Source organism: Polypterus senegalus, chromosome 10 (assembly GCF_016835505.1).
Source record: "Polypterus senegalus isolate Bchr_013 chromosome 10, ASM1683550v1, whole genome shotgun sequence".
NCBI lineage: Eukaryota > Metazoa > Chordata > Cladistia > Polypteriformes > Polypteridae > Polypterus > Polypterus senegalus.
The window spans coordinates 172,530,553-172,545,898 of NC_053163.1; the positions used below are offsets into that span (position 1 = coordinate 172,530,553).

Here is a 15,346-nt window from a genome sequence, read left to right on the forward strand (position 1 = left end):
AGTACCTTACCTTCGCTTAGCTAGTGATACCCATTTGTTCAGCAAACATCATCATTTAAAGATTGTTAAAGAGTAATGTTTGATGTTTTTGAGAGGGAGACCACAGCTATGTGTGTTTTAGAGGGTAGCTGCTGATTGGCAGAGATATCACAGCCACGTGCTTTTCTCCCAACGCAGGGGACACTCTCCCATCAGAGCTGAACACGATCAGATACAGTGCCAACATTTGACGTTAATGTGTACCTACCTTCTGTTTGGCCAGAATTACATTTTTTATTGATTTTTAAAGTTTGTCCTATTTCACTATTACATGGGTGGAGCCACGGGGGATAGCTAGTATAAATAAATATGTAAATTATAAATAAATATATAAAATATATATATTAAGACCCAGCTTAAAGCTGCTCTTTTTAACGCTGTTTCAGTATTACACTTTTGTTTTTATTCTAATTTTTCATTGATTCACTTTGTAGTCACATAAAAGCGCGGTTTTCAGTGAAAATGTCGTTTTTCGTGCAATCGCACGATTTGATTAGATACTCGCATGCAGTCTCACAGCACGTTTCATATCAGTGCAGTACAGTACATTAAATCCAAGTTTAAGTTCAAAGTTTATTGTCATGTGCACAGCAAAAAAACACTTTTCCCTGTACAATGAAATTTTTTCTTTGCTTTCCACACCAAATGACAAAACCAATGTATAAAGATAAACATAAATAATAAGTAGCAGAGGCATCATAAAGCATAAAAACAGAATAGAAGTATAAAGTGTAATTGTGCAGGTAGGTGTGTGATGGACAAGTCAAATACAGTTACAGTTGTGTGAGGTAGATACTGCAGAATGAGGTGAAACAGGTTTATAAACTCCAGTCAGTTATTTAGGAGTCTAATGGCCTTGGGAAAGAGAGAGTTCTTTATCCTGGAAGTCCAGCATTTCATACGTCTATACCTCCTGCCTGAGGGTAAAAGTGTGAACAGTTTGTGTTGGGGGTGGCTGGGGTCCCCAAGGGTCAAGGCAGTTCTTTGCGGGCTCTACAGTTGTAGATGCTCTGCAGAGAGGGCAGTGGGGTCCTGGTGATCTTCTCAGCAGGTCTTTACCACTCTCTGCAGGTGTTTGCAACTTTTACAGCTGCATTGTTGAGAGCATCTTGACCAGCTGCATCACCATGTGGTACGGCAACACTACTGCTATGGACCGCGGAGTATCTTAGTCGACATACCAAACTTCCTCAGCCTCCTCAGAAAGTGCAGACGTTGCTGGGCCCTCTTGACCAGCTGTGTGGTGTTAAGTGTCCAAGTGAGGTCCTCACTGATGTAGATGCCCAGGTATTTAATGCTGCTCACCCTCTCCACCTCAAGCCCTCGGATGAACAGTGGCCGGTGAGGTCTTCTCTCCTTCCTCATGTCCACTATCATCTCCTTCATCTTTTCTAAGCTGAGGGTGAGGTTGTTGTCCTCACACCATGACACCAGACTGGCCACCTCCCTCCTTTAGGCCACCTCATCCCCTCCAGTGATGTGTCCTATAACTGTAGTGTCGTCTGCGAACTTTAGGATGATGTTATCTTTGTGGGAGGAGACACAGTCATGGGTGAGCAGGGTGTAGAGGATGGGGCTGAGGACGCATCCCTGTGGGGTGCCTGTGCTTCTGATAATGGTGGCTGAAATTCCTATTACCAGTCCTTACAGACTGGGGCCTGCTAGTTAGAAAGTCTAGGAGCCAGTCACAGAGGTTGGGGTTAAAATGAGTTGTTACAAAGAAAAAGAAAATAAAGTGACAAGAAAAAAGCATTTCACTGGAAACTAAAATGCAGGTGCTCAGATGATTAGATGCAGGTAAATGCCAAATCGATATCGGCACTGCATTAAATTTGCCAATTTCAACAATACGGAGAATTTTAAAAAATAAAGAGAAAAATCGCATCATCAGCAACTATAACCACAATGACTTCTGCAACAGAAATTACCCATTCCAGAGGCAATGTGATTGAGGAAATGGAAAAACGACTTTCCATCTGGATTGACGATGAAGTCGAACGCAATATGCCATTAAGTCAAGCAATCATAACGGAAAAAGCTAAATCAATTTTTAACGACATTCAGAATGAAAAAGGCAACACCAATGAGAATTTCATAGGTAGTCGAGGATGGTTCCATCAATTTAAAAACAGAAACAATCTTCATAACAGAAATTACTGGAGAAGCGGCAAGTGCAGATACAGAAGCAGCTGCTGCATTTCCAGCGACATTAAGAGCCATCAAAAACATAAATTATGTATTTACTCGAATTTTTTTTCATGAATGATTTATGAATAAAGATCGATATTAGCAATAAAAAATGTCTATAATTAATGTATATAATTATAGATGTTATAAAATAAAACAAAAAAAATGAAACTTTTTTATTCTCTGTCCTATTTCACCTATCCCCATTATTTACGTGTTAAGATGACCTATATATCTATATATAAATATAAATAAAAATAAATTTGTTACTTTCCCTTTCCCCCTAATGCTGATTAGGTATTTGATTATATTCAGTTTTGGTGTAATTGAAGCACAGTCTTGAATTGAAATCCAATCCGCTCAAGAGCAGCTACTAAGAAAAATGCAAATTTCAAAGCCTACCTACCTAAACACAGAAAACCTACAGAATGATTTGCCAGATTGCAAACTTTATAAATATAATGCTCTATATGTCTAGTGATAATGCTCATTTTAAAATGTGAGAGAGAAGCACAATTGTGTAGTAAATGATGCTGACATCTCACAGGTTGAGTAATCTAGGTTTGAAAACGTACCACAAAATGACAGTACAAGGCTCCCTGTTTCCACCAGAGTGTTTCATTTCCCATCACCTTTTATTTGTGTTTTCCATAAAGGAAGCATCACTTCCTAATTTTTCTTGCCGCAGTTGGCACAACTTAAGTGTGACTAACAGTCATCTTCACACTGATTCAGACCTATAGCAAATTATAAATCTGAATGAAAAACTAAATGAGGAACAAAGAAGGTTACAAAAAATGTCAGGCAAACCAAGTTAGAGGTCTGAACATTGTAGTAACAAAAAAGGAACTCTCTTTTTTTTCTGCTGCAGAACTTTGTTTAATGACAAGTAAATCACTTGTCACCCTTTAAAAATCTAAAGGGTAGTTAGCTTTTTCAGGGAATTAACAGTACACCACAATTTCACTTGATTTGAGTTCTTTGTCAGTAATAAGAAGATATAAAATGCCTTGCCATTTAAAACAAGTAAAAACATTTTCTCACCGTGGCTGGATCCTCCATTGGTTCAGGCATCTCCACAAAGTTGACAATCATGTAGCCACGGCAGGCTCTCCAGAGGAGCCGCTCAAAAGCGTTGGCTTTCCAAGGATGGATCACACCAGCAGTAAAGCTGGGAAAAAAAAAAAAAAAAACACATTGTAAAAAGGTGTTAAAACTAACTCAAGGTGACAAAACACTCTTTGTAATGTAATTTACTCAGACTTTAAAAAAGTAATAATAATAATAAAACCAGCATGACATACAATATTAAATTTGGTTTTCCTGCATATGCCCAGCTCATTTCTGGCCACTTTACGTCTTAGAAAACTGTAATTTTCAGCTTTTGCCAAGTGCTTTATGAGAGACTTTGCTCACAAACAAAAACACATCTGCCTGCCAGGTAGCACAAAAACTGAAACATCATAGAACCTTAGGTACCTCTAAACCAGGGGTCTCCAACACGTCACTCGTGAGCTACCGGTAGCTCGCAACACCTTTCCAAGTAGCTCGCCAAAGGGTTAATGAATCCTACATAAATTTGAAAACTTGATTAGTCTAATTAGGGGTGCGGTCATCTTTCCACAAAATCATATCACAATCCTTATAACACAAAACCACGATCCACAATCTGAATTGCAATCTATTTTTTCAATATGGCATACACTTAAGAGAATATCCGGATTCAGACTCATCAAGACCTAAATAACACTTTATTTTAAATATCAATCAAATTTGAATTCAACTGTTCTCTCGTTCACTAGCTAAGCGGATTTAAGGAACACGCACCCCAAAGCTGGCGAGTGAGTGAGGAAGGCCCCCCAACCAAACTCCGGTCCCCCACGGGTTGCGTGAATCTCGGATTCGTGCAAATAAATCGGTACGGCAAGCGAACTATGATACATAGCGAAATGAGAGAAGTCGCAAAATCAACTGGAATGTTCAAGCACATTATAGAAAAAAAACAATCTAAATCCATTAAGTAGTTCTCTCGTGAAAAGCAGACAGACATTGGATTTTATATATTAGTAAACCTTCAAAGTAACGTGCAGCTAAGTCTCAACAGTACTCTTAGCATTTCTGGAGCTTAGTACTGCCAGATAGCTATAAGAATCTTCACCAAGCAGCTCTGAAAATGTCTGCTTTGTTTGGGTCTCCATCCCTCTGGGAGTCTGACATGAATGTCATGAAATCAAAGTTCACAACAAGACTGACAGACAAACATTTAAATCCATAAGAGTGAACCTGAGTGACTCCACTCCACCAGACACCTCAGTGCCAGTCATCTGACTAACTAAAAAACACATCACACATGCAACTGGACCTGTGAATACTCTTGTGAAGTGAAACAGTGACAAGTAACAAAATGACAGATGAATGAGTCAGATCTGTGCATTTGGAATTGCTTTGTTTTGTTTTGCCAGCATTCATGTTTTAATTCAATAATGTGAGATACACTAGAAAATGCATACAGACATACAAAATGTACTTGCAGAGGAACTAAATATTTTTGTGTGATGTTTTAATGCAAAATGTGAGTTGTGGACACCAACATTTTGTTAATGTTCAGGCAAAACAAGCTTATTCAGTTTGTTTGGGTTGAAGTAAGCTACAAGAATAAACATTAGAAAACACGAGTAGCTCTCGGCCATTTTCATTTTGTAAAGGTTGCTGTCACGGGAAAAAAATGTTGGAGACCCCTGCTCTAAACACTGTAAACAGCACATTGAACATTTCCTTCCCTAAAGGAATTTCTAATGGAATATCTTATTCAAGTCACTCAGCCTTGAGCCATTCTGATGATCCTTAATAAGGTGATCAGCAGTGGCATAGCATGTAAACTGAAACAACCACTATGGACTCCGATCTGTAAAGAACACAGTTCAATTCATAGCCTAATCGCTTTCTGTGTGAAGTTTACACTGTTTTGCCATGAGAAGCCAAGCAAATTGACACCTTGTATTTGCTAACTGAACAGATTACAATATGCAAGGTTTCGAGGCAGCTCAGGCCCCTTCTTCACTTTGCTTGACGTCTTATTGCATCCATAATGGCTAACACGGTACAACGCCCTACTACTATATTACCATATAACAAGAAGCCTTCTCCCGGAGTTCCAGCTTAATTCCATATTCTAAAGATGTGTTTAAAACTAGTTGGCCTTTGAGAGACTAATGCTGCTAGGATAACACTCCCATTAGCCTTACAGAGCCAGATGTATAATACAAACATCCGGAGACAACAAGGAGAGAATTGTGCTTAAATGTGTGTAGGAACAATTAGAAAAGTTCATCGAGTGTCACATTTCTAAATCAAACCCAACGCCTCATGAAGGAGGAGCTCGCAGTAGGGTCAGTGATTTTAAACAAGGAGCAATGACGTTCTTGTTAAAATCGTTGATATGATTATAAATGTAACAATAAGATGTGGGCCTACAACTCAAATAGAGCTTTTGTGTGTCTCAGCACGTTTAATTTTTTTGTCCACGTGAGCGCTTCTCGAAGTGCTTTATTTAGCAAAATTCTATGAAAAATACACGTGTTTGGGATGTTGTGAGCTTACAAGTGGATGCCCTAACATGTACATTATGTGACAAGAGTAACAGGAGATTTTTTTTCATGGAAGGTTTTGATACGGTCCAGGGTTGCTCATCATAGATGCCTATTCAAACCATGATTGAAAACCCTTCTTCAGCTATCACTACAAACTACAGGCGGTAAGAAACATATTTATAAAATCTAATTTGTGGACGAATTATTCCATGAACCCAATTCAAGAGTGGCCAGAACCTATCCTGGAGGCACTCGGCACAAGTCAGCAAACGGACCTAGAGAGGTTTGGAGCACACAGCAGCATCGGCAACATTGATTTCTATAGCACATTTTCATACAAATGATGTAGCTCAGTGCTTTACAAGATGAAGAAAGAAAAGTGTATAAAAATAAAATTAAGCAATACTAATTAACAAAGTATAAATAAGGTCAGAAGGCCAGGAGAACAGAAAAAACAAATTCCAGACGGTTGGAGGATTAAAAACAAACAAAATCTGCAGGGGCTCCGAGGCCACATGACCACCCAGTCTCCCACTGGGCATTCTACCTAACATAAATGAATGTGAAAGTGAATGTGTATAGTAGGCCTTTTACTAAAAGTGTGCATCATTTGAATGCCATAACCTACCTAAGCATTTTTACCGACCATATGCATCTCTCTCTTTAAGGCCACATCTGTTTTAGACGAATACTTCCAGCAGGATAACATCACATGTCGCAATACATGCATCATTTTAGGGTGGTCATAGGTCCTGCTTACATCCCAACACACTCCCCACGTTTCATACGGGATAAATCTGGAATCATCGGTTCACATAAAAATGCATGCTTTTAGAAAGGTGAAAAGAAAATCCACACATATATGCTAAGAATGTGCAGACTGCACACAGACAATAAGTAACTGCAATATTCAAACTTATGGTACGGGATGTGCGAGATGGTGAAACTACTAACTGCACTAAAGTGCTGCCCTAGAGACTTTTAAAGCAAGCAGCTGGCAGCACTGTATAAAAAGGCTGCTATCTGAACAGAGAGAGATGAAAGGACATTGCAAATCAGACTCGGTGTTGTCTCTGTATACAAGAGGACAGGCAGGCATTCATTGAAAAAACTTTGAGAACTAGAATGCAGACTTTCAATAAAGCTAGCGAGTACAGAATTTCTAGGTGGTCACAAGGCTTTCTCCAGATTTAGTGGTAGTCTGTCAACATTATGTAAAAGGGAAAAAGACCGCACAAGACAAGAGCCTGGTCCTGAAGGTAAAGCTGATGATGAAGGAGGAATGCAGGTACTTCTTTACCTACCTGAGCCTTGCATCCAGAGTAGGGGGCAAGGACTGGGACAAATCTAGAACTTGGCTTGACCGTGAGGCTAAATGTGGAGAGCTGGGAACCTGCAGAGGAGACACATTCTTAACAACACAGACTTCTGAAACTTAACAAGGTCAGCATTTATATCACTCGAATACGAATTAAATTTGCGGCTCTTAAATCACTACTTACCCCAAGGCTGGTGAACCTCTCGGTCTCGATCAGCATACTTCGGTACTCATTCATTTCCCGCAGCTGACTTCGTAAGGAGTCTCTATTTTTGGTAACTTCTCGGATCTCCTGAGCCAGCTTTTCTGAATCTTCCTGTATACGGTTGGCCTCACGGATAGAAGGGGCTGGTGCAGAAACTTCAGTTGGCCTGTCCAGGAGTAGTAGTGGAAGTTCCAAACCTGCCCTTTTCACCTCGTTCTCTAAAAACACTACAGCAAGCACAATTGGCACAACAGAGGGCCATTAGGGTCATTGATCTAGCTTATTTAATCTCAGGTAAGAGTCACCACTAAACAACAAAGTCTCTATTAGACCAGCCCAGCCAATACCATAGACATGGAGGAGATGGTGGGCGCACCATTTTTATAATCAGCCATTCCTAAGGATGTTCCCCAGAGTGGCACTAACTAGGAAGCTAAGGGACAGGTCGCTTTTCCCAAGTCAGACTCACAAATGATACAAAAAGATGTCTTTTGCAGATGGGGGACTAATAATGCATCATTCCATGAGCCAATAAGAACCCTCATATATGTCACCAAATCTACGGGTCTATGATAGTTGATCAGAATGTGGTAACAAGCATAAATACTTTAGAAGCGTGTATGAAAATATTTGCTAAATGTCAGGAGAGGCCACCGCTAAAACAGCATCCTGTCTTGCATATTTTCAGCCTTGTCAAAGACACCGTTTTATCTGTAAAAAGGTGATGGGGTGGGGTATGATAGGACTATCACTTCTTTCCCAATCAGATATGAGGAAATGAGGTAACGTGCTTTGATGTGATCTGTGAGAGTGAGCATACCACAACACAGTTCCTCCACTCACCAAAGGTCTTCTCCAACTCCTCACATCGGCGCACGTCAGCCACAAATCTCCTCTGGAAGGCATTTACATTGGGGTTGAGCTGCAAAAACAAGATGGTATTGTTGTCAACTGTTATCAGTGTACCCATTTGCCATGGTATCACTGCACTTCACCCCTTCAGCTCTCTTTTTCGTATAACCATATTACGTACCCACTTTGGGGATGAATAAATAATAGAAGCAGCCTTGGAAAGTGAAACACTCTGGAGTGCAAAGTCACAAGGCAAAACCAAAGTGACGGGAAACATTTAGCTCCTTTTCTAGAAAACACTTCAATGCGCCCACATTATTTACCTATAGAATTTTTAATTACACAGTAGCCATTCCATCTACTTCATGTCTCTCTAACAAAACCACAACCCCAAAAGACCAGAAAAATCTAAAAATGTGCACTCGACTGTTTTAGGGCAAGTGGGAGGGATAATATCCCAGGGGTGCACACAATACAGCTGGCAGAAGTTCCCGCACCCCCAGCCCTAAACTGGATAGGGTGGGTCTCACAAAGGATGGATGGATGATGGGGTCTTATCCAAAACGCGGACACCTAATCTTAAAATTGTCCTTCCTGTTGTTGGTTTTAGACTGGCTTGCCCCTACTACAAACCCTGAAGTTAAGGTTCGTGGGGGCAAGGCCAGGTACAAAAGGGTCCCTAATCTTAAAATTTAGATGAGGTGTTTAATCTTAAAGTTGAACCCTGGTGTATAATGGCGTCCGCTTTTTGAACAAGACTCGGATGGATGTTATCTACTTTATAATGAAAGTAGCAAGCTTTTATAATGTGATACATTTTAAATATAGGAAAAGTATGTTCCAAACACGTTAACCATAAATGTGTGGTATACAGTCCTCTACAGAAAGTTTTCACCCAATTAGAAATGTTCACATTTTATTGTTACACAACACTGAAATCACACTGAATGCAATTTGGCTATTGTGACAGTCATCAACAGAAAAACGACTAATGTCAAAATGAAAACAGGTCTCTGCAAAGTGACCGAAATTAATTGCAAATATAAAACACAACATAATTGACTGTGTAAGTATTTGCCCCTGTCAAGTCATATTTAATAAATGCACCTTTGCAGTCATGACAGCCTTGAGTTTGCAGGCTCAAGTCTCAATTCAGCGTTGCACATCTGGACTACCATTTTGCAATCATTTTTCTTTTCAAAACTGCTCAAGCTCCTTCGGCGTGCATGGTGATCGTGAGTGAACATCTTTTATCAAGTCCCTCTATAAATTTTCAGTTAGATTGAGATCTGGACTCTGACTTGGCCACTCCAGGACATTAACGTTGTTTGTAAGCCATTTCTGTGCAGCACTGGCTTTATGCTTGGAGTCGTTGTCTTGCTGAAGAAGAAATCTCCTCTCAAGGTGCAGGTTTCTTGCAAATTGCATCAGGTTTTCTTCCAGGACTTCCCCATATTTTGTTTTATTAATTTTTACCGTCAGGAGGCTTCCAGGGCCTGCCACAGGAAAACTATCCCCAAAGCATGATGTTGCCACCACAGTGCTTCACGGTGTTGACGGCGAGTTTTTGATAATGTGCAGCTTAACATGGCATTTAGTCTGATGGCCAGAAAGAGCAATTTTGGTCTCATCAGATAACAGAACCTTCTTCCGGCCAATTTCAGGATCTCCCACATACCTTCTGACTGAAGCCAGGGTATCATGTGCACTTTTTCTCTTAACCACTTACAGCTTTAAGGGAGAGTGGCAAGGCACCCAGACAGAAGCTGTAGTCTGTGACTCTGCACTGTCTCTCCTATTTAAGCCACTGTAGCTCATCATTCATTCAGAGTTCTCACAGGTCTCTTGGTGGCCATCCTCAGTAGTGTTTTTATTGTATGATCAGTCTGTTTTTGAGGCAGGCCTGCTCTACAGTTGTGCCGTACTTCTTTCATTTCTGAATGAGTAAATTAAATGGACTCCAGTTACTGACTTGTGTATGTTCTTTTATGTATCCCAAGGCTTGTGCTTTTTAGTCACCTTTTCACAGAGTTGCTTGCAGTGTTTTTTTTATCTTCATTGTGTAGTTTAGGCCAGGGGTCGCCAAGTCCATTCCTGGAGGACCACTAAGGCTGCAGGTTTTCATTCTAACCCTTTTTTAAACGAGTGCCCTGTTTTTGCTGCTAATTAACTTCTTGTGAAATCATTTTAATTGAATTGCTTTTTTAAGATTTGTTCCCCTGAATTGCTTAATTTCTTTCCCTAAATGGCACCCAAACATGAAATGTGAACTGAGTGAACCAATAGAAGACCAGCTAAGTCAGGACCTCAAACTCCAACCAATTTCACTCCAACCAGCTGCTTAATGAGGTGCCAAGTCTTCTTGTTAATTAAACCCATTCTTTAATTTCGTGGCTTGTTGCTGCTCTTGTGGTGCATTAGAAGACATTTCTGAAACTGTTGATTTTCTCTTTCTAAGAGCACCATTAAAATTTTTGGGCATTCCTGAGGCCTTCACCTTTCTTTATTTTCAGATATTGTATAATGGACACCAGTTGTTTTGGCTCATTTTATATCATTATTGTTTGGCTGCTAATTAATAAAAAAGAAACGATTAAGGGGTCTGAGTCTTCAAGAGCAAATCAATTAAAATTTGTTCAAAAGAAGTCAATTAGCAGCAAAAACAGGTCACTCATTAAGAAAAGGGTTGGAATGAAAACCTGCAGCCACGGTGGTCCTCCAGGACCGGAGTTGGCGACCCCTGGTTTAGGCCACTGTACTGAATCGCCACAAGTTGTTCCTTCCACGCACAGATGTATTTTATACTACAGTCAACTGAAACCCCAGGCAGGTGACCTCCACTGTACTAATTCTATGACTTCTAAAGCCAACTGCCTGCACCAGTGATGATTTAGGTATGTCATATTAAAGGTGATAACTACTTATTGTGAGTTTTATATTACTAATTAATTTAAACCACTTTGCAGAGATTTGTTTTCACTTTGACATTAAAGAATCAGTCAGTCAGTCATTATCCAACCCAATATTGCCTAACACTGGAGCCAATGCTAGCCAACACAGGGCGCAAGGCAGGAACAAACCCTGGGGCAGGGCGCCAGCCCACCGCAGGGCACACAAGCACACACTAGGGACAATTTAGGATCACCAATTCACATAACCTGCATGCCGTTGGACTGTGGGAGAAAACCCACGCAGACACGGGGAGAACATGCAGACTCCACGCAGGAAGGACCCAGGAAGCGAACCCAGGTCTTCTAACTGCGAGGCAGCAGCACTACCACTGCGCCACTGTGCCACCCAACTAAAGAATCAGTTGTGGTTATTCAGTATCAAAAAAGCCAAATTAAATCCACTGGGATTCAATGTTGTATAACAATAAAATGTGAACACGTTCAAGGGGTGAATACTTTTTACAGGCACTGTACATGCAGTTCACTGGAATGACACAGAATGTGGGGTGTAAGTTTCAAACGAAATTGTGTCTGTTTATATGGCAAGCAAATGAGGTTTGTACTTACATCTCTGAATTCCACTAATCCGATCTCTCCGAGTTCGCTGACACAACCATAGGCTGATGCAGACTGTAAGAAGAGTTGGGTGAGGCAGACCTCCTCACTGCGGAAAATGGACCCCATTTCACACCTGGCAGACACAGAGAAAACAAAGCAGTCAGTACATCCAAAAAGGAAGGTGACAAAGTGGGGGAAGGGAAGAGCACAGTGAGAAAGGGGATGTGAAAAAGGAAGAGGAACCTGAAGCAACAGCAGAAAACACACAAGTAACTGATGGGCTTATAAATCATCAGGTGGCAAAGCTTGCTCAGTGTCCATAGGTAAATACAGAAAAACAACACAGAGTGAACAGGAACAAGCAGGAAACTCAAGAGTGTCGTCAAACAACTACGAGCTGCTGAAAATAATAATACAATATTAGTCTGCATATTGATTTGGCAAAATTTTACACCGGATGCCCTTCCTGACACTTATCCGGGCTTGGGATCAGCACGAAGAAACACACTGGTTTGTGCATCCCCTAGTTAATATAGTAACAAAATTCAAACACACAAGAAAAAAGCACTGTGTCAAGTCAAAAATGAAGAAACAAAAGGTTTATAAAGTAAACAGAGCATACATATTAATTAAATATATACACTATTAGCAAAAAGTCTGGACACACTCAAATGTTCATGTTTTTCATAGAAGTTGAAACCTTTTTTTTTTAATCAAGATACCATTACATCTCTCTATTATATAAAAAAAAAAATCATGGAAGGCTTGGACGGTGACGATACATGATTTTCTCGGAGACACTTTAACGTCCCGCGAGACAAGGCAGTGAGACAAAAGGACAGCTGCTGTAGAGGCTTTTAAATAATCGGCACGCAGCGCGACAAGCAGAACATGCAGCCGCAGAAAGCCAGCAGCTGATTCGACCACATCTCCTTAGTGTGCGTTCAGCTCCCCACTTCACAGTGTGAGCGACAGAGACGCAAAGTGGATGGTGCGCAGCGCGCCCCATGGGAGTAAAGGGGGGTGGGTGAGCGAAGTGAGCAGGGGACATAGCCCCCTGGTTGATGAAAAAAATCTGTTGCAAATCTGCTGTAAATCTCTGTGGCAGATGACGACATCGGTATTTGGCTTACACTTATTAAAAAATACAAGCAATAGTGTAATCTTTTCCTATGTACTGTCTTAATGGAAGAATTTTATTGCAGATATTGCCTTGTCGAAAGTATCTAAGTTTCTAATTACAAACATGTTACAGAAATTGGCTTTAAATTATTCCATATTTCCTATCCTACCAAGCACATGACTCCATTTTAAAAAGATATTGACTGAAGTGGCTCCTTTTGTAAGATCTGCAAAGAAATGTCTTTATACTTACTTTGGGCCTCTTCCTACACTCAAGTACTTTAAAAAGTTTTTTTTTATGTTTGTCAAAAGTAAGGATGTCTTTACAAAATAAAGAGAAATCTTTGGTTACCTATTACAGTATTTATAAGTCTAAAACAAGAGAAAGAATATTACTGTATCTACACGTATTATATTGGCACAATTTCAAATTCATAAATCTAATGTTGTCAGACACCTTTGTTTCTTATATTCAAAATTAAAGTTACATTTTATGTTAAGAACATTTCAAATTCAAATAGCTGTAAAGTCTTATAAATTATTTTTTTTTTATATGTTTAAAAGATTTAAAGAGAAAGAATATTATCCAATCATATTATACTGGCACCATTTCATATTCATAACTCTAACATTAACAGACACCTTTGTTTCTTATATCTGAAAATGATGCTACACTGTAAGTTAAGAGCATTTCAACTTCAAATAACTAAAGTTTATAAGAAACAAAACATGGGTTTATGGGTTTTTATAAGTTGAAAAGATTTAAAGAAAAGATATTATATCGGCACAATTTTATAGTCATAAATCAAATGCTAACAATCAGAAATCTTTGTTTCTTATATTTGAAAAAAGTGTTGAATTGTATGTTAAAACCATTTCAGCTTCAAATGACTGGAAAGCTTTAAAAAATATGGGATTTTCAGAAGTGTAAAAGATGCAAAGAGAACAAATATTATCTAATCTATTTTATCGGCACAATTTTGTATTTATAAATCCAATGTTAATGTGTGTTTCTTATATTTGAAAATGAAGTTAAATTGTATGTTAAGACCTTTACAACTTCAAATATGTTTTTGTAGAAGTTTAAAAGAAGCAAGGAGAAAGGACATTACTTAATCTTACTCTATTGGCACAATTTCATATTCCTAAAACTAAACTGTCATCAAAAGACAACTTTGTTTCTTGTATTTGAAAAGGAAGTTAAATTGTATGTTAAGAATATTTCAACTTCAAATTGTTGTGCTTTAAAAACTATTTGTATTTCTAACCTTTTTAGTGTTTTTGTGCAATATCCTCCTAATGGTAACTCTGGCAAGTTATCCATTTATTGTGTGTTCTCTAATACTGTAATGTAATGTTTATAACATAAAAGACTTTTAAACAGACAATAAATATATATTTTTTTAATACAAATGGAATTTATTTGAAGTTATGTCTGGCAGAACCGTCAGACATTGATTTTACTTTGTTTAGCCCAATAAGTGTGACAATCAATTCATGTATTGCTCTCCTTTATTCACAGACTCCCAAGTAATTACTGATGTGTTGCTCAGACACGGGCGGCAGTCTGCCAGACTGGCGACCACTAACGTTTCGGTTTTTCCCGGTCGTTGTCCGTGTTCATTTCCTGAGCTCCAAGCAGCTCAGTGTTTCGACCCTCCTACTTGATTACTTGCAGCTACAACTCAAGCCAATGCGTCAGTTATGTGTCAGTCTGGTCTGCAGTATGCCGCTTATGGGTCTACTCAATCGACTACTATTCGACTCGCACCCGAGCCGTTTAGATTTCCTTGGCCAGTCTGATCGGCGTCAATCTTTTCGAGTGCCACGGTGGCTGGAACTCAGTTGTCAATGTCTAAATGGACAACTACGAACTACTGCACGCAACGCTTCTTTAGGTATGGGGGTTGTAGCTTATGAGCAGGTCTTTCTCTACCGTGTCTACTTAATACCGTGTGACCCACTGGCCGGTCCGTGCCTGCGACCAAATCCAGACACCCAACAAAAAGCGAGCGAGGGAGCCTGGGCGTCTAAACCGCCGACACCATCACATCTATACCTAAGAGCTGCAACTTTTACTTGAGTGTCAGCAGACGTTTGACGGGCTGAAATGTACAACTTCAATCAGTTTGCGCGCACGGCAGCGTGAACGTTACCTACGAGCACGCGACTGCTGAACAGTTGTTAAGTAAATGTTGGCGGGTGCCTACCTGCCCGGCTCTGCCCCCGCCACTCGGTCAGTATCGGCTTCCTGTTGAGAGAAAGAAGAGCCACCGGTACGAAAGCGAACTGCACGTCCGCCCCACCGCAAGTCACTGTTTTAACTGGAGCGCGGGGCGCAACTTCCTGGAAAGTCTGGCGCTGTCAAGAAACGGTCATGTGCTCGTATCACATGACGTCTGGCCCCGCCTCCCTGCCCCGTACAGTTGCATTGTAGCGGTGTTAATTATTCATCTTCAGCGGGATCAAGATAGGAATTTGGTCTGTAGTGAACTTATCGGATAACAAAGAAAATGCTTTTCAA

The 15,346-nt window shown here is 40.0% G+C and overlaps 1 protein-coding gene across 1 annotated transcript in view; it reads right to left on the reverse strand.

Annotated features, from left to right (window-relative positions):
* tcirg1b (T cell immune regulator 1, ATPase H+ transporting V0 subunit a3b) overlaps nucleotides 1-15,173 on the reverse strand; it is a 42,437-nt gene extending 27,264 nt beyond the window's left edge. Inside the window, exons 1-6 of the mRNA XM_039767534.1 lie at nucleotides 15,033-15,173; nucleotides 11,710-11,833; nucleotides 8,183-8,261; nucleotides 7,319-7,566; nucleotides 7,121-7,209; nucleotides 3,271-3,397 (exon numbers count right to left, since the gene is read on the reverse strand). Coding sequence (XP_039623468.1) covers nucleotides 3,271-3,397; nucleotides 7,121-7,209; nucleotides 7,319-7,566; nucleotides 8,183-8,261; nucleotides 11,710-11,826 — 660 coding nt within the window. The 5' untranslated portion in view covers nucleotides 11,827-11,833; nucleotides 15,033-15,173. The remainder of the gene's footprint in view (nucleotides 1-3,270; nucleotides 3,398-7,120; nucleotides 7,210-7,318; nucleotides 7,567-8,182; nucleotides 8,262-11,709; nucleotides 11,834-15,032) is intronic.
* Nucleotides 15,174-15,346: the final 173 nt, after the last annotated feature.